The 20,499-nt window shown below is 43.2% G+C and overlaps 1 protein-coding gene across 6 annotated transcripts in view; it reads left to right on the forward strand.

Annotated features, from left to right (window-relative positions):
* The window catches only part of SCML2 (Scm polycomb group protein like 2), a 198,704-nt gene that overhangs the window by 78,674 nt on the left and 99,531 nt on the right, over window positions 1–20,499 (forward strand). For all 6 annotated transcript variants that reach the window (XM_033950597.1, XM_033950600.1, XM_033950595.1 and 3 more), the window contains one exon: window positions 10,623–10,857. In XM_033950597.1, the coding sequence (XP_033806488.1) occupies window positions 10,623–10,857 (235 nt within the window). The remainder of the gene's footprint in view (window positions 1–10,622; window positions 10,858–20,499) is intronic.

Here is a 20,499-nt window from a genome sequence, read left to right on the forward strand (position 1 = left end):
CATTTTAATTTCTCCAAGGATAACTAGAATAGGTATATTACCACAGATAATGTTCATCACCAAGCAAAGCCCTGGCATGAACTATACTCAGAGTTAAAAACTTCTGGAAGCTTTTGGTGTATATTTTGTAATCGGCCTGTTCTGCTGAAAGCGAAGCTATATACTTGAAGTGTTATTTAGGGGAAAGAGATGGGAGGATTGAGTGACTTGTCCAGGGTCACAAGGAGCAGCACTGGGATTTGATCTCACAACCTCTGTTTTGGGTAGGTGAAGGTAGTGAACAAAGCTGCCTCTTATCAGACCTTTTCCCATCAAAAAGACGTATGTTCTACTGAGCTAGTGTCTTGTTTTTCCCTCAGAAAACACTTTTCTAAAATAGCTCCTGTAAATATAAGCTATTCTAAAACAACGCAGACTATACATGTGTGTGATTCTTGTTCTTGGGGGTTCAGTATGGTCAGAACAGAATAGCAGTTGTAGAATACACAGGAGCATAGAAGCCAGCTCTGGATGCCACTGAGTATGGAGCACATCGGAGGGGTCATTTGTGTTTTGGCACCCCAATCACAAGAGCAGATGTGAATTTGTTCAAGAGCATTGGGGAAAGTTCTGGAAGCCTGTTTTTGTGAAGATAACTCCCCTTGTGTCTTTTTTTTAATTATTTTTTAAAATGATTTTTTAAATGATTTTTAAAAACTTTTGTGAGTGCCCTTTTATAATATTATCCTTACAGAGGGCAACTTTGAAAGCCTGCCTTATTTGCAGTGTACGCAGACATGTTTATGTTCAAATCTGTTTTATTATGAATACAAAACAACAAAGAAGACAACAAAGTCAAAGGGATGAACTTCCAACAATACAAAAGTTGTCACATTGTTTTGGGAGAACAAGAAGAAGAGAACCCCCCATCCCCCGAACTCTACCCAATCAACAGTAACCCCCCAAACAAACCTCCTCCCCTTTTCCCATGAAGCATACAGACGACAACCAACAAACTCTGATATGCCAAAAGGCCCGTGCTCTGGTGGCCCTTGGCAGCCGCAGTAAGAAAGCCCTCCCCCCCCAACAAACAAACAACAACAACAAAAAAAAGGCCTGCGGTGACCGATCCCGGGATTGAGCGCGATGGACCTCAATAAGGCTAAGCAAGAGGATTCAAAAGGAGACTGCGACCTCGAGGAGATAAGGAATCCAAATAGACTCCCCAAACAAGCAAAGAGCGACATCCAAGTTTCCAAGTTTTATCCAAGTTTATTAAGTATTTTTGATTTATCGCCAATTCAAAATTCAAGGCGATGTACAAATAAAATGGTTGGTGATGAGGACGCCCAACCGCCTCTCTGGCCTCCCACGTGGCTAAAGAGTGCACCAGAGCTCTCCAGGTCCAAAAAGAGGAAGGATTGCAAAATGCATTTGCGAGCAAGAAGACACACCTTATGACCTTAGGAAGGCTACGAAAAGCCCTAGGCACATCAAGGACCAACTGCTGCACGTGACCCACAATTGGTCTAAAAATAAGCCTCAGAAGTAATGAACTATAGACTGCCATAAAGCTTTTATAGTCCAACAATCTCAAAAGGAATGAGTTAAAGTGTTGGAATCCCGGCCACATTTCAGGCAGAGGGGGGCGAGTCAGTACCTCCTACTTTCTGCAATTGGACTTGAGTATAAGAGGCCCTATAGATCACTCTAACTAAACTAAACTAAACCTTAAGTTTGTATACCGCATCCTCTTCACAATTGTAGAGCTTGGCACCGTTTACAGGAATTGATATAAAGAAGGAACTCCAATGAAGGGTTACAGGAACTTAGTATAAAGAATGTTTAGAGCAGGGGTGTCCAATGTCGGTCCTCGAGGGCCGCAATACAGTCGGGTTTTCCGGATTTCCCCAATGAATATGCATTGAAAGCAGTGCATGCACATAGATCTCATGCAGATTCATTGGGGAAATCCTGAAAACCCGACTGGAATCCGGCCCTCAAGGAGGGACTTTGAGATCCCTGTCCTACAGCAATAGTTAAGGGTTTAGGTCAGACATGGGCAACTCTGGTCCTCGAGGGCCAGATTCCAGTCAGGTTTTCAGGATTTCCCCAATGAATATGCATGAGATCTATTTGCATGCACTGCTTTCAATGCATATTCATTGGGGAAATCCTGAAAACCCGACTGGATTGCGGCCCTCGAGGACCGACATTGGACACCCCTGGTTTAGAGGGACTTAGTATACCATAACACTCGCGGTACACTGCTCCCGTTATCAAGCAAGGGACGCGTACGCAGGGCGCGTATCCAGACATTTTAAACGTATATGTTGCAGTGTTGTCCTTCCCAAAATAACATCTCGAAATTAAGGGCTCCTTTTACAAAGCTGTGGTAGCGAGTCCAAATATGGCAAATATGGCACAGCCCATGGGAATCGAATGGTCTGTGTCGCATTTGCTGCGCAGGAATCGCTACTGCGGCTTTATAAAAGGGACCCTAAGAGGCAAATTCTGTAAGAGGTGCCTAACTTAGTTAGTAAATTGGTTTCAATTATGAGCTTTTAACAGAATAAAAACTGAGTGATAGACGCTTATTTTCTTAGGCGCAATCCTTCAAAAAGGTGCCTAATGCCAAAGTTGGTGTGTTTAGGGGCAGAGAAAGACTTAGGTGCCACTAGGCGTGAGTCTCTGTGCCTATAACAGGGGTAGGGAACTCGGGTCCTTGAGAGCTGGAATCCAGTCGGGTTTTCAGGATTTCCCCAATAAATATGCATATCCATTTGCATGCACTGCTTTCAATGCATATTCATTGGGGAAATCCTGAAAACCCGACTGCAATACGGCTCTCGAGGACTGGAGTTCCCTACCCCTGGCCTATAATGTAGGTTTCTAAAACCGTGGCCTAAATTACAGTGCTTTTTAAGTTAGGCGCCAGTAGACGCGATTCTATAAAAGGTACCTAAGCGTGATATATTAAAGGCACTATCTTATTAGACATAAGAACATAAGCAGTGCCTCTGCCGGGTCAGACCATAGGTCCATCCTGCCCAGCAGTCCGCTCCCGCGGCGGCCCAAACAGATCACGACCTGTCTGAATCATCTGAAGGGGCTCCCCTGCCACCTTGGCCTCCCAATTTGGTCCTGCCTTCCCATCGAAGTCCCAGCCCTCCGGTCCTGCACATGCACGACCTGGTTGGTTTATACTCATTACCTGACAAACTTTCTATACTTTTGTTACATCCCAGCTCCTCCCTCAGTATCCCATGATCCCTTTATCCCTCAGGAATCCGTCCAATCCCTGTTTGAATCCTTGGACCGTACCCTGCCTGATCACTTCCTCCGGTAGCGCATTCCAAGTGTCAACGACCCTCTGGGTGAAAAAGAACTTCCTTGCATTTGTTCTGAACCTATCTCCCTTCAGTTTCTCAGAATGCCCCCTTGTATTTGCTGTCCCCTTCAGTCTGAAGAATCTGTCCCTATCCACCCTCTCTATGCCCCTCATGATCTTGAAGGTCTCTATCATATCTCCCCTGAGCCTCCTTTTTTCCAGAGAGAAGAACCCCAGCCTATCCAGCCTCTCGGCATATGAGCAGTGTTCCAGCCCTTTTACCATTCTCGTTGCTCTCCTTTGGACTCTCTCAAGTACCGCCATGTCCTTCTTGAGGTGCGGCGACCAGTACTGAACGCAGTATTCCAGATGCGGACGCACCATCGCTCGATACAATGGCATGATGACTTCCCGTGTTCTGGTTGTTATGCCCTTTTTTATGATGCCCAGCATCCTGTTGGCTTTTTTCGAGGCTGCCGCGCACTGTGCAGATGGCTTCAGTGATGCATCCACCAGCACACCCAAGTCTCTCTTGAGTCTGCTGTCTCCCATCAATACCCCCCCCAATTTGTAGCTGAACAACGGGTTCTTTTTCCCTATATGCATGACCTTGCATTTGTCCACGTTGAAGCGCATTTGCCATTTGTTTGCCCAGTCTTCCAGCTTGTCCAGGTCTCTTTGTAGGTCCTCACACTCCTCCCTGGTCCTAACTCTGCCGCACAGTTTGGTATCGTCTGCGAATTTTATAACCTCACACTTTGCCTCCTTTTCCAGGTCATTGATGAATATGTTAAAGAGTAACGGCCCCAGCACCGATCCCTGTGGCACACCGCTCGTGACTCCCCGCCAGTCAGAGTATTGACCCTTTACTCCAACCCTCTGCAGTCTACCCGACAACCAGTGCTCGATCCATCTGTGCACATCCCCTCCCACCCCGTGGTTCCAAAGCTTCTTAAGTAGCCTTTCATGTGGCACCTTGTCGAAAGCCTTCTGAAAATCGAGGTAAATGATGTCTATGGGCTCCCCTTTGTCCATGCGACTGCTTATTCCCTCAAAGAAGTACAGCAGGTTCGTTAGGCACGACCTCCCCTTACAGAATCCGTGCTGGCTTGTTCTCAGTAGGCCATTCCTCTCAATGTGCTCGCAAATGCCGTCCTTGATCATAGCTTCCACCATCTTCCCTATAATTGAAGTCAGGCTCACCGGCCTGTAGTTCCCGGGGTCACCCCTCGATCCCTTCTTGAAGATGGGTGTGACATTTGCCAATTTCCAGTCCTCTGGTACCTCACCCGTTTTCAAGGATAGGTTGCAAACATGTTGGATTGTGCCCGCTATTTCCTGTCTTAGTTCCTTCAGAACCCTTGGGTGGATCATTTACAGAATTTCCCTCTAAGGCCCCGATTCTGTAAACTTCGCCTAACTTTCGGCGTGCTTTAGGTGTCTGATTTAAGTGGATAATGAGCGATTTAAGGGTTTTAACAAGTGTTAATTGGGAATGAGCTGATTGTAGCAATGTTTCATGACAAAGAGAGTGTTATTTAGAGCAAGGAATCGCTTCTAAAATCCTCTCTCAAATAACGTCTGTGGGATGCCCAGAGAAAGCTGATTGGATGACCTAAATAGCATGTATCGTGATAAAGCCTTTCTGGAGCTTAAACCACGTCTATACTGAGCTCAAAGTCCTTTGCTTTACACTTCTTATAGGAGCTAATGATACCATTGCTATACAAGTTTCTGTGTAGCACAGGAGTGAAGCTTTCCCCCTTCCATGCTGATGTTACCAGTAGTGCTGCCCGATTCACGATTCGAATCGGTTCACCGATTCAAATCAGGTGAATCGATTCGAATTGGTTCATTTTTGTGAAAAACCAGACTCAACGATTCAGCCCCGATTGAAGTTCATTATTTTTTTCATCGCCGACCGCCAGACTCATTCCCATCTAATGTAACTTCCGGTTTTGCAAAAGAGGAAGTTACATCAGAAGAAACGAAAGGACGTGGGAGCGTTGAGGGGGAAGCGAGCAGACCTCGTGCAGCAGATCCTCAAAAGCAAACGGTATTTTTTGCTGGCTCTCTCTATGCATTTCTCCTCTCTTCCCCGTGATTCCACATCCAGTTGAGTAAGTATATGAATCGGCAGGGGGGGGCTGAGAATCGGCAGGGGGAGGCTGAGAATCGGCAAGGGGGGCCTGAGAATTGGCAGGGGGGTTGAGAATTGGCAGGGGGGGCTGAGAATAGGCAGGGAGGGCTGAGAATCGGCAGGGGGGCTGGTGAGTCTTGGCTGGGGATGGAAGCTGGGAACCGGCAGGGGGGGCTAGTGAGTATTGGGCCTGGGGATGGAAGCTGGGAATCGGAAGGGGGGGCTGGTTAGTCTGGGGGGCTGAGGATGGAAGCTGGGAATAGGCAGGGAGGCTGGTGAGTCTGGGGGGCTGGGGATGGAAGCTGGGAATTTTTGATATGATATTGCCTTGGTTAAATAAAATTGTTTAAACTTAAAAAGCTGTATCATTAACAGGAAATCGAATCGAAAAATTGATTCAACAGGGTGAATTGAATCGAAATATATTTCTCTGAATCGGGCAGCACTAGTTCCCAGAACAACTCCCACGGAAACTAATATATTATAAATATCCTTTTAAACATGGTATATTGTGTTTTTATTATCCTTTTAATGATGGTATACTTTGGGTTAATTATGTTAAAGCTTACAGTCCTGAAATAATGATAACAAATCGGTAAAACCCACCTTTTTATATTTAACATCGTAGGGACGTCTATCTGGCGTCTATATGGGGTTTTGGGAACGCGAGCCTAACAGATACCTAAGATACGCTTAGTGCATTAGAGACATCTATATGATGTCTATGTAGCACCTAAGTAACGCTAATTGGCACTTGCGCTACGAGGACATCTAAAGCACGCCTAACGTTAGGTGCGCTTTACAGAATCTAGGCTTAAGTGTCTACATAATTTGTATTGCCTATTTCGGAAGACTGAGTAAACAGTATGCACAGTTGACATTTTCAAAAGTATACATGGTTAATCTTCCTTCAATCTTAACAACCCTCTCCCCTGAGTAACTTTTTAATGCGAATTAAAGCCCTCTTTTATCACGCGCATAAGGATTTTTTGTAGCAGGCTGCAGCAGTAAATGCTCCGATGCATCGGAGCTTCTACCGCAGCGACCCGCGATAAAAAAAAACCCCTTATGTGACTTGATAAAAGAGAGCCTAAATTATCTGTCTCTTTTACAAAGCCACGTGGCAACGGCCCCAAAGTCCTTTAAATTTCTATGGGCTTCGGGGCCATTAGCGCAGCACAGCCGCTAGTGCGGCTTCGTAAAAGAGGCCCTATGTACACAGAATTCCACACGTACCTTTTAGCTGGAGGAGGGCAGTTTTCAAGCAGGCCAATTCTTAAGAGCAATTTTCAGAGCTATTTACCAAGATTAACACTGCATGAATGTAGGTGTTTGTAAGAGCATTTTAAAAAAAATAAATTTGTATGGTCAGCTTATCAGATCAGTCCAGACAAGTGAGTTATGTCCATTTTACCAGCAGATGGAGGCAGAATAAGAAAGTAGTTCTTAAGTGATTTGCCCCTTAAGGGGATTGTGCAGTATAGAATGTTCAGTACAGTAGTACAGTGGTACCTCGGTTTACGAGTGCATCAGTTTGCGAGTGTTTTGCAAGACGAGCAAAACATTCGCAAACTTGGTGCCTCGTAAACTGAGCTTGCCTCGCTGTACGAGCGCCCACCACCCCCCCCGTGATCCGGCATCCCCCCAGCGATACGGCATTCCCCCCCAGCTCGCGTTGCCCCCCTCCACCGCGATCCTACTTCCCCCCCCCCCCGAGCAGTCAATGACACCCTTTACCCGACTTGGCACCAGTGATTGAGAGCGAGACCAGAAGGCTTTGAGCATGCGCAAATGCTCAAAGCCAGTTCAGCCCAGCCCAGAAGAAGGAGGATCTCCGACGCACCGCCCAGCCGCACCAGAAGAGAGAGGATCTTCGGGCACCGGCACTGGTGCCAAGTCGGGTAAAGGGTGTCATTGACTGCTCGGGGGGGGGGGGGGAAGTAGGATCACGGTGGAGGGGGGGCAACGCGAGCGGGGGGGAATGCCGGATCGCTGGGGGGGATGACGGATCGCGGGGGGGAGGGTTGGAACAGCATCGGATTCCTCAAGGGGGGGGGGAGAATGGAGCAGCGCCGGTAGCCTCGGGGGAGGTGGGTGGAGGTGGAACCAATCAAAGCAGTTTCCCTTACTTCCTATGGGGAAACTTGCTTTGATATACGAGCAATTTGGTTTACGAGCATGCTTCTGGAACTAATTATGCTCATAAACCAAGGTTCCACTGTACTTCTCTGGCTCCCAAGTAGATGGATGATGGGCTCTTGGCCTGGTGTTTAACTAGTTTCTGTTGAGTTTTAACTACTTTGTGGTTTTGTGCTCCCGAGCTAGTTTTATGCTGAATCTGTCAAGTTGAGGGTACCTTCCTGGGCTTGTCCTGACTCAGTTATTTCAGTTGAGTTGGGAGTACCTCCTTTGCTTTAAGCTCCTTTATTTAAAAAAAAAAAGAAAGAAAGAAAGAAAAAAAAAAAGAAACGTAAAAGGCAGCTGTTGTATGGGTCTTTTTAATTTTTTTTTTAATTTTATTTAACTTTTATCACATACATTCAAAAAAATGCATGAAAAGTAATATGGAACAAAATCAAATATATTAAAGATGAAAAGGAAATTGGAGAGTCAAGATTACACACAAAAAAGGAAAAAAGTGTGGCCCTGTTTCTCTCTCACTCTCTCCCTCACCCCCCCCTTCCTTTACAATGGTGCCTTTCATTTTTGCCCACTGCTTTCCTACTACTTCCAGATATCCCCATCCAAACAATTACTTGATGTATATCCACAGCATCCACTGTCTCCTCTCCCTAAGACATCCCATATGCCTATCTTACGCTGTCTTGAATTCAGACACAGTTTTTGTCTCCCCCACCTCTACCTGGAGACTATTCAAAACTATTCCGCACATCTACCAGCCTTTCTTAAGAAAGGCTCAGGGGTAATCTAAGGAAATTCTATCACCTCTTAACTTCATCCCATGCCCTCTCGCTCTGGACTAAGTTCAGGATGACCCCATCCTGTGTGGGTTCCATTACCAACTGCTGGAATAATAGAGAATCCAGAATCTCCCTACTTCTAGAAGACCCTGCAGTAGGGATATCCCAATTAACCTCTAGCATATTAAAATTGTCTATTGGTAGTGATTTCTCTTTCACAGTTATGTCAATTAAATCTCTCTGTTCACTTCAGTCTGTGAAGGAGACCTGTATATCACACTAGTGTAAATGCATTTTCCATTTCCTCCTTCCAGACTTACCCACGGTGTCTCTTTCTTATCTTGTAGATCCTGCAATTATGTGGCTTTAATATTATCTTTAACTTATAATGCCACTCCCCCTACCGTTTTTCCTATCCTGTCTTTCCTGAAGATTGTAGCCCAGTATAACAATATTTTAGTCATGGTTCTTTGTGAACAATGTCTTTGTGACTGCCACCAAATCCAAATCATCTTCTTCATCACAGCCTCTAAAGTCCTTCTGATTGGTCTTGGTGGTTTCTACATGGTAAAGACCTCTAAGTCTATTCCAGTTTCTCTCTCCCTCTGTCAGTTATTTTGTATTTTCAACTGGAGGTGATTGATGCATTTTTAATTGAAAAATCTCTTCTTTTTTTAAGTGTTTCAGTCTTTTAGTCTCACTCTCTATTGGATACACTGCATTATTACATGCCACTTGTTTGGACTGGTCTGTTAGGATGCTAAGGAAGGAAAAGTTATATCTAACCCAGTGGCTTTCTTTCCTTTCCTATCAGACCAGGTTGATGTAATTTTATTTTGCTTATAAGCTCTATTTTTCAGATATCACTGATTTGTACTTTTAAGTTTTCATAACCTGTTGTATGTCGCATATCTCCTGAATCGGTGAACTATCTGCATTTCAGTAGAGGATACCTCACTGGCTGGTACCATTATGACCTGAGATATTTGGTCTCAAAGTTTCAAATATTGGCCATCAGACAGATTTTGAGCACCATTGTATGACTATTCAAAATACTGAACATTCCATGCTGCACGATACCCTTCAGTGGCAAATCACTGGAACTATATTCTTATTCTATTGTCATCTACTGGGAAATGGACCCAACCCTCTTCTCTGGACTGGTCTGATAGGGCTAAAGGAAAGAAAGTTATCAGGTCAGGTATAACTTTTCCTTTGTAAACTGTCCTGAGATCTGGGTTGAGAAGATATATAAAATACTGTTATGTAGGGATGGAGATCTGATAAGTTCTGATCCAGGGCATCAGAACACAGGCAAGGTCAGCACACAGGCAGTTCTGAACCAGGCCAAATTGGCACACTGATCTAGGACCTGTGTACGGATCTAGGCCCTGTGTGCAGATCTAGGCCTTGAGTAAGGCTTTGAGGCCCTGTGTAGAAGTATGAATTCTTTCTCTTTCCCTCTTGTAAAAGCAAGGAAAAAGGTTTGACCTTGAGACAGAATGCTGAGGCATTCCCCCATACCTTTTGTCACAAGACTCTTGCCACATATTAACCTGACACAGGTTTACCCTTATCTTATCTCTTATCTTGTTTAAGCATCCCTTATATGTGCAACAATCAGACTTTGCCTACATGCCAAAGCAGACCCTGAGCTTAAGGCTAATCAAGAGAGCATAAGGAGCATGCATTTTAACCTTCGGACTGTTACATGCTTTAGTAAGATTTGAGACATATCGGAAATGTACACATTGGGAATCACTTTATTGTAACTGTTATGTATTCATATGTCACGTGAGAAAGTAGCTCTGAGAAGCACATGAAATATGTAAACAATGAATTATCTTGGTCTAATCCTCACTGTAAATGCATTATGAAATTATAACCTTGTAGAGCATTAGCTTAGTAATTAATGGAGCTAAGATTCTCAATAAAAGGGTGAGAGACCATCCTATAGGGAGCGCCTCCATCCCGACTCTAAGACTGCATGTGTGTGTTTCCTGTGTGGTATTCCTACACTGTTATTTTTAAAAAAAGTGAATTAGATTAAAATATTTATCATCAATAATAGACATTCATGGAAAAAAATTAATGTAGGTGTGAATACTTTTAAATGTTAGTTTTATGTTATTTTGATCCATTACTAATTTTTCATGTTTTACAAAGATATTTTAATAATTCAGTTACATAATGACAGTGATGGTTTGTGTTTACAATAGTGAATATTGTATTACATTCTTCTTTCTTATAGTCTAAGAACCCACCCAGCAATGATTTCAAAATTGGCATGAAACTAGAAGCTCATGACCCTCGAAACGTGACCTCGGTTTGTATAGCAACTGTCATAGGAATTACTGGTGCCAGATTACGTTTACGACTAGATGGCAGTGACAATAAGAATGACTTTTGGAGACTTGTGGATTCCTCAGATATACAGCAAATTGGAACTTGTGAGAAGAAAGGAGATATGCTTCAACCACCTCTTGGTAAGTCAATGAGCCAAGTTTACTGAAGGGTTTCTGCAGGTTTGTATATCACTAAAATGGTATATTTAGGCCACTTTATCATTACTAAAGGGAGTTTTATGGAAAACAGCTTTATAGTTGATCTTCGTAGCACATTTTCCTTGGCAGCATTAGGCAAATTAACTGTATTAGAATAAATGTTATCTTATTGATTTGGGAAAATTTTCTAATGTAGACATAAGAAAAGCCTTAGTGGGTCAGACCAGTGGTCCATCAAGTCCAGTAGCCCATTCTCACGGTGGCCAACCCAAAGAGTAGCAACATTCCATGCTACTGATCCAGGGCAAGCAGAGGTTTCCCCATGTCTTAATAGCAGACTATGGACTTTTCCTCCAGGAATTTGTCCAAACCTTTCTTAAAACCAGCTACGCTAACCACTTTTACCACAACCTAAAAACTAGGTGCCAAGTAGTGTGGCATTTAAGTGCAGTTCTATTGTATAAAAATTAGGCGCAGATGACATTCAGCTCCTTCGCCTTCTAGACTCCAACAATATCTCCAACATATGAACCCTAAACTAGCTCAGATTTTAACCTGGATTCAAGACAACTGTCTTTCACTGAATCCAACCAAATCTAAAGCACTCCTTTTCTCTCACTTCTCACCTCATAATCTCATCTCACCTGTCCTTCTCCTAAACACATCTGTGGCTCTTGTCTACTCCCTAAAAATAATGCGGGATGATAAGCTCACTTATCGGCAACAGATCTCCATCATACAAAAATCCTTCATCAAATCCTTGACACCGCAGCGCTTAACACTGATTCACTCTCTTGTCATTAGTCAACTCGATTGTTGCAATGCACTTTATCAAGGATCACAGCTCAAAGATCTTCAACGATTCCAACTTACTCAGAATACTGCAATAAAATTAATCATGGGAGCACGAAAATACGACTACGTTACATTATCTACGAAGCCACCTGTCAGCATCTCAGTAACCAGCCCCACTCCAGGAAAGCCCTGCCCATGTCCCTCCACCTTAAAATTTCACTGGACAAGTTGAAAACAAATCTAAAAACGTTCCTCTTCCAAGATGCTTTTAGCTAACTTATTCCCTACTACCAGTCCCTTTACCTACCCTGTCCTTTTTGGAGGTGGCTTGAGGACTCCCTGGAGTAATGGATCTGTGAGGACAGTTTCTTGCCTCCCCCCCTCCCCTCCTTTTCTGTCAACTTTCCTCCCTCTTCTCCTTGATATTTTCCTTTAGTTAAGCCTAGTACTTTGCTCCCCATAATTGAATTGTTTTATTTGTAAATTTCTTAGATAGCCCTTGATAGGTAGTATATTAAGCTATTAATAAACTTGAAACTTCGTAGGCATCCTAACCTTAGGGCAGGGGTGTCAAAGTTCCTCCTCGAGGGCCACAATCCAGTCGGGTTTTCAGGATTTCCCCAATGAATATGCATGAGATCTATTAGCATACAGTGAAAGCAGTGCATGCAAATAGATCTCATGCATATTCATTGGGGAAATCCTGAAAACCCGACTGGATTGCGGCCCTCAAGGAGGTACTTTGACACCCCTGCCTTAGGGTTTTTTGGCCTAAATGAATGTGCCTAAGTTTAGTGCCTACAGGTGTATAAGTTCAAATCAGACTAGTCTCTTACCGAATTGGCTACTGTTGATGAAAATTCAGTACCGTATCAGTAAAACACAGCATATAACCCAGTATGTATCACAGCAAGTTCAAGTATTTAAATCAATTCAAAGGTAAAATCTGTAGATACCTCTTCGAACCTCGATTACAGTGCTGTGTGGTAGCATAACACACGTTGGTTCACATCCTCGTAGGTTCCTTTGTTTTAAGTGCAATTAACCATGTAAAGTGCTTCTCTTAAAGTGCTTTTCTCTTATGTTCATAATAACGTTATTTTTAAATTGATTTGATTAACTAATTTAATATGGAACTTATCTCATATTGTAGCATGCAGGGGTAGTATCTGCATGGCTTTGTTTATTCCTTCAGGAATTAGTGGAAGTAATGTATGTAAACTGATCGAATGAATATTCACTGTGGATATCCTGAAAATCTGACTAGCTGGGGTTCCCCCAGGATAGGTTTTGGACTCATTGCCTTAATATTTCTCTATAATGCCCATTTGTTGTTATCCTGCAGCTTCAGGCAAACAAAATGGCAGGATTTGCCTGGTTTAGCAACAGATTCACAGGAAATTCTGCTCCTGGAACACCTGGGTTGGGTAGTGGATTGTGTCTTATCTGTACCCTTCTCTTCCACTGCCAACTCCAGACTCCGTCCCTTCTTTCTTGCGGCACCGTATGCCTGGAACAGGCTGCCTGAATCAATACGTCATGCTCCATCCCTGGCAGTGTTCAAATCCAAGCTGAAGGCCCACTTTTTTGAAACTGCTACTCACTGCTGTCAGATACCTAGACCCACTGTATCATTTTCTCTACCATAATCTCCCCAACCCTGTAATGTCCTGTCTAAATTGGATTGTAAGCTCTTCTGAGCAGGGACTTTCTATTGTATGTTAAAATGTACTGCGCTGCGTACGCCTTTTCAGCGCTATAAAATAACAAATAGTAGTAGTAGTAGTGTCAAGAGCCACTTCCCCCCACCCAGGTTCTGGAATACCTGGGACTTTGATTCAACATATATCAAAGCAAAACATGGGAATAAACCAAAACTACAAATGTCAGTCAACCAGAGGTCTATTCATTATACATGCATGTCACTACAATTCATGAAGGAAAAGGATCTCGGAAATCCAAACCATAGACTACATTGATATCTATTGTTTATAACTGGGTTGAATTTTCTTTCATTGATCCTGAAAAACCTTCAAAACGTTGTTTAAAGATATTTTTTTTTTCTTTTTTCTTGATGTGTTGTTTTTTTTCTTTTTATGTGATTTTTTTTCTTTTGACTGTGTGACAAAATTCAGCAAACTCTTTATATGCTGTCTGGCACTTCGTGCAACAAATAAATATTAACTACTACTTATAGATAGAAAACAGAGAGTAAACATAGAAATAGACGGCAGATAAGGGCCACGGCCCATCCAGTCTGCCCACCCTAATGTCCCTCCCCTACCTTTGCCCTGTGAATAGATCCCATGTGTCGATCCCATTTGACCTTAAAATCAGGCACGCTGCTGGCCTCAAATCACCTGCAGTGGAAGACTATTCCAGCGATCAACCACCCTTTCAGTGAAAAAGAATTTCCTGGTGTCACCTCGTAGTTTCCAGCCCCTGATTTTCCACGGATTCCCTCTTGTTGCCGTGGGACCCTTGAAAAAGAAGATATCTTCCTCCGCCTCGATGCGACCCGTGAGATACTTGAACGTCTCGATCATGTCCCCCCTCCTCGAGCGAGTATAGCTGCAGTTTGTCTAACCGTTCTTCGTACGGGAGATCTTTGAGTCCCGAGACCATCTGGGTGGCCATTCTCTGAACCGACTCCAATTTCAGCACATCCTTGTGATAATGCGGCCTCCAAAATTGCAAAAAGTATTCCAGGTGGGGCCTTACCATGGATCTATACAATGGCATAATGACTTCCGGCTGACGGTTGACGAAACCCCTGCATATGCAACCTATGATTTGTCTTGCCTTGGATGAAGCTTGCTCCACTTGATTGGCAGCCTTCATGTCCTCACTGACGATCACCCATAAGTCTCGTTCTGCTACCGTTCTTGTTAGGATCTCGCCATTAAGGGAATAAGTCTTGCATGGATTATGGCTGCCCAAGTGCATAACTTTGCATTTTTTGGCATTGAAGCTGAGTTGCCAGTTCCTAGACCAGCGCTCCAGTAGGAGCAGGTCGTGCATCATGTTGTCGGGCATTGAATCTTCGTCCGTTGTGCATTTGCCCACTACATTACTTAGTTTGGCGTCATCGGCGAATAATGTTATTTTACCTCGAAGCCCTTCTGCCAAGTCTCTTATAAAGATGTTGAATAGGATCGGGCCCAAGACCGAGCCCTGTGGCACTCCACTGATCACCTCGTCATTTCGGAGGGGGTGCCGTTCACCACCGTTTTCTCAATGGAGGAGAGTAAACAGTGGAATGCCATAGGGGTATGTACTGGGACCGTTGCTATTTAACTTATTTATAAATGATCTGAAAATTGGAACGGTGAGTGAGATGATTAAATTTGCCAATGACACTAAACTGTTCAAAGTTCTTAAAACGCATGCGGATTGTGAAAAATTGCAGGCAGACCGTAGGAAATTGGAAGACTGGGCGTCCAAATGGCAGATGAAATTTAATGTGGACAAATGCAAAGTGATGCACATTGGGAAGAATAACCTGAATCACAGTTAGCGGATGCTGGAATCCACCTTGGAGATTAGCGCCCAAAAAAAGTATCTGGGTGTCATCGTAGACAATACGATAAAATCTTCAGCCCAATGTGTGGCAGTGGCCAAAAAAGCAAACAGGATGCTAGGAATTATTAAAAAAGGGATGGTTAACAAGATTAAGAATGTTATAATGCTCCTGTATCGCTCCATGGTGCCACCTCATATGGAGTATTTCATTCAATTCTGGTCTCCTTATCTCAAGAAAGATATAGCGGCGCTAGAAAAGCTTCAAAGAAGAGCGACCAAGATGATAAAGGGGATGGAACTCTTCTCATATGAGGAAAGACAAAATGGTTAGGGCTCTTCAGCTTGGACAAGAGACGGGTGAGAGGAGATATGATTTAAGTCTACAACATCCTGAATGGAGTAGAACATGTAGAAGTGGATCGATTTTTCACTCCGCCAAAAATTAAAAGACTAGGGGACACTCGATGAAGTTACAGGGAAATACTTTTAAACCAATTGGAGGAAATTTTTTTTCACTCAGAGAATAGTTAAGCTCTGGAATGCGTTGCCAGAGGATGTGGTAAGAGCGGATAGCATAACTGGTTTTAAGAAAGGTTTGGACAAGTTCATGTAGGAAAAGTCCATAGTCTGTTATTGAGAAAGACACAAGGGAAACCACTGCTTGCCCTGTATCGGTAGCATTGTATATTGCTACACCTTGGGATTTGGCCAGGTACTAGTGACCTAGATTGGCCACCGTGAGAATGTGCTACTGGGTTTGATGGACCATTGGTCTGACCCAGTAAGGCTATTCTTATGTTCTAAAGTCCTTATGTTGAATATCAATCAAATATCAAGAACTTCAAATAGCCATTGCATGAAACATACAATGCATAACTTTCAACGCACACTTATCTTGTATGCACTGTTGAATGAATGCACTCTCTACTATTAAACGTGGTTCAAGTAGTGATTAAAGAACTGAAGGGTCCCGTTTCGCCAAAAGAGGCTTTTTCAAGGCAAGTGCCAATTTCTCCCATATGCTCTTTTACAAGCAAAGATAAAAAAATATTAATATAAAAGAAGAAAAAATATCTTTAAATGACTTTTTGAAGGTTCTTTAGGATTAATGAAAGAAAACTCAATCCATTTACAACCAATAGACATCAATGTAGTCTATGGTTTGGATTTCTGAGATCCTTTATCTTCATATATGGTTGTAGTGGCATGAATGTATAAATGAATAGACCTCTGATTTATTGACACTTTGATTCAACACCATATCAGGGTGGTGTTGCTTCTGGAGGAGCATATAGCCATATCCAGGCCCAGAAGCACAGTCTGTGTAAACATGGGGTTCCCAGGGTCTGGGACTACCTTCAGCTCTAGTGGTCCATGGCAGTGATTCTGAAATTGGTGCTATGGACGTGTACTCATATGTGCCTCCTTCAGTCAGCACTTTTGTTTCACCTGGCACCAGCTTCCTTTTCCCTCCTGTAGGTAGATTTATGGATGTACTAATTACCGTAACATAAACAAGTCACGTGTTTCTTAGTTTTCTAAGGGAAACCATAAACTCCTTACCCAAGGTTCGTTATCTTGCCAGTTTATACTAAGAATAGAGACCAAGCCAGCAGTAAATAATAAACTAATTATTTGTTCACAATGTCTCTGAATACATATATATATCTCATTACATAATTATTACACAATAATCCCTAAGTAAATGAGCAAAACTAATTCTTACACACTAAATAATTCCTTATAATGATAATTCCTGATTAGCAGCAACTATAAAAATAGCTTATCACCAAGAGTAACTTTACATCTCCTTATCCTATACAACAATGGAATACTTTTAACTAGCCCCAGCTGATAAGATAGATAAGTTCCTTATCTCACTATCCGATTAGGCCTTAGCACAGAATTGGGTGAAAGGGAAGACGTCTTTTACTCAGCACTGAAGATAAGAATTCTCCGATCAGGAACAAAGTCCGATAGACACTGGAACAGCTGTAAATTAGGTTGGCAGCCAAGGTTTCCTTTATATGATGGAATCCAGATCTGGATAAAAGTCCGGTTTCTCTCTCTCAGGCAGAGAGTCATAAGAGGTAACTTTTCAGGTCTTTATTATAGAAGATATGCAGAGAAACCTATGATAAGATGCAAGCTTCCTTACATCCTAACATAGACTAATCAATAATTAGGCACCTTCTACTTGGTTCTCGTCTGATGACCTCTCAGGACCAATCTAGCAACAGAACTTAGATGAATAGCCTTTCTGTTTAGAGTCTCGCACAGGCTGTGTAACAGAGGCGCCTTCAGAGAGATAAGAACAGCACAGGAGCAATGCCTCTCCCAAGATTCACACAGGCTGAGCATGTAGGCATAGCTTGATGTCCTTGACTAGAATACAGTTCTGGTACATACCCAGAATGCATCAGGCAGAACAGCAAAGATGTTTTCTTTCTCTTCTTGCATGGTTCAGGCTTTATGATTTCTTGCAGACAATAGTTCAGGCTTTATGAAGTCAGAGAGGCCTAACCTTCAGGTGTGAATAAGGAAACACCCCTACATTCCAGGGTGAGGTGCAGTCTGAACTGGTGGATGGTCCGTCATCTTTGGGGAAGATACTTTTGGACCAACTGGATTAGGGTGGTAATCAACATAAGTGCAAATCTCCTTTGCTGGTGAACTCACTGTTTGGGCCGATTGACACAGGGATGCTGGTCCCTGCTTGGCGACCTCTTGGTCCATCAATCATCTGGAGGCCCAGGCAGTCAGATTGGCATGGTGAAATAAATGGTGAATGGATGTAAAAGCAGAAGTGCCTGTTATCGTGTAACTTAAAAGAACTGCCATGGGCTTGAAGTTGGCTTCTCTAAATTTTGTGAGCTTCGTCCAAAATGGTCTACTGGAACCCATTCTGTGCATGTCTGTGCAATTCATCAAAATATTAAACTTATGTTGGCAGCTACTTCCTTAAATAATGATTACAATTTCTAACTGGCAAAATTGTATGCAATTTACATTATTAAAAAATTCCATGCTGCATCGCTGTGAACTGTGTACAAGCAAGGGGGCACTTAAGGATTACTTGTCTGAGATGTTCAAGGATTCAGACCCTGGTGACCCAATTACATTCAAGAAGTGGGTCCATACTGATTGTGATACGCTAGATATGTCAGTTGAGCACAGAGGACTTGCAACAAAGATATTCCAAAAGCTCAGCGAGACCCGGAAACCTGCAGCAAGCAAAGATATTGCAACTTACCAGTCACTACTTTCCAAGCATCAAAGCTCCTGCCTCAGAACCCTAAATGAAAACTTAAGGGAAGATCATATCATTATCTTAATAGACTTTGCAGAGAACTATTCTTCTATAGTCCAGGATGCAATCCAAGGCTTTCACTGGGAAAATAGCCAAGCAACTTATGCTTTACTTCAATTCTGGCTCAGGACTTCAGAATTTGAGTCTTTGCATAATTAGTGACTGTTTGCAGCATGACACTGTTGCACTCCATGCCTTTTTGAAAGCTTTAATTGCCTTTATGAACCAACTTACTCCTGGATTCAAAAATGTGGACTACTTTGGCGATGGATCTGCAGCGCAATACAAAAATTACAAAAACTTTGTTCTTCTTTGCTACCATTTCGAAGACTTTGGGATATCTGCTGAATGGAATTTTTGGGGGGAACTAGCCATGGAAAATCGCCATGTGATGGTATTGGGAGAACTGTAAAATGACTTGCTGCACACGCCAGATCTTGACTCCAGGTGATTTGGTTAACTTTTGTGAAGAAACTATTACTGGGGTCAAATTCTTATTCATCTCAAAGGAAGACATTGAGAAATTAAGACCTACCGTATTTTCACACATATAACACGCGCGTTATTAACGATTTTACAAACCGTGCATAACCTTGCGCGTTATACAAATTTTTTTTTACATAGTTCCCCCCGACGTCCGATTCACCCCCCCGCAGGACCGCTCGCACGCAACCCCACCCTGAAGGACCGCTCGCACCCCCCCAGCCTCCCGACCCCCCCCCCAGCAGGACACCGGTAGGAGCGTCTACATGATGGGGGGGGTCGGGAGGCTGTGGGGATGCGTGCGGTCCTTCAGGGTGGGGGTGCGGGTGCGAGTGCGTGCGAGTGGTCCTTCGGGGTGCGGGTGCGTGCAAGCGGTCCTTCGGGGTGGGGGTGCGAGCGGTCCTGAGGGGGGGTGAATCGGACGTCGGGGGGGGGGGCATCAGGCTTTCAGGGTGGGGACAGGACTTCAAGGGGGGGAGGAGAGTCGGGGCAGGCGAAAGGAGAGTCAGGCGGCGACGGGAGAGTTGGGGCAGCATGCGCGGTATACAAATTTTTTTTTACATATTTTCGGTTTCCCGTGCGCTATACCCGTGTGCGCGTTTTACACGGGTGCTTGTTATCTACGTGAAAATACGGTATTCAGGAATCCAGGTTTGAGAATAGCTATACAGTAGCTGGATCACAGGAAAATCACAGTTTAAGCCAATTAATGAAACCAAAATTTGTGTCAGTATTGGGAGATGAACCATTTTTCATTGCTGATGTCACTAAAGCTGATAATCCTTCATGTATTCAACTAGTCAACCTGCAGCCCGGTCAATATGTTGCTTGCATATATGACAATTATTGGTGGATTGGAAATATCTCTGAAATCTCCCCAGAACACAATGATACCTTAATTAAAAAAAAATTTTGTATCCACAAGGCTCTGCTCAATCCTTTCATTGGCCCATTCAAAAAGACACTGTGTGAGTTTCAGAAGAACATATTTTATGGTTCTTGAAGCTCCAATGGCAACCTCAATATCGACAGCAAATTCAAAGCATTGTACTTAGGCTAGCTGTATGATGAGCAATATTTGGAGTGATTGTGAAGCACAATTTGTTTTTGAAATTGTTACTCTTTCCTCGCCAAACTGTTCTTTGATCACATTATTTTTTTGTCCTAAAAAAATTTACAGTCATTAGAAAGTCAAAGATTTCCATTTCAAATTGCGTTCCTTTTCTCTCAATTAAATCTGCCAGTCAACAACCTGGTCGTCACTGAACACTTTTCAAAGTATTATCATCTGAATATTTCAGCCAGTCAGAATATCCACAGTGAATACAAATGAGAAAGATTTGCATGCACTGTTTCCTTGGGATGGAAATCTATCTCGTTTGTATTCATTGTGGATATCCTGAAAACCTGTCTGGATGTGCCCCATAGACTGGGTTGAGATTAGAACCAGTGCTCTACAGGTTCATTGTGACTTTCCTTTTCCTGCTAATTATGTCTCTTATGCACCATGACGT

Source organism: Geotrypetes seraphini, chromosome 6, assembly GCF_902459505.1.
Source record: "Geotrypetes seraphini chromosome 6, aGeoSer1.1, whole genome shotgun sequence".
Lineage (NCBI taxonomy): Eukaryota > Metazoa > Chordata > Amphibia > Gymnophiona > Dermophiidae > Geotrypetes > Geotrypetes seraphini.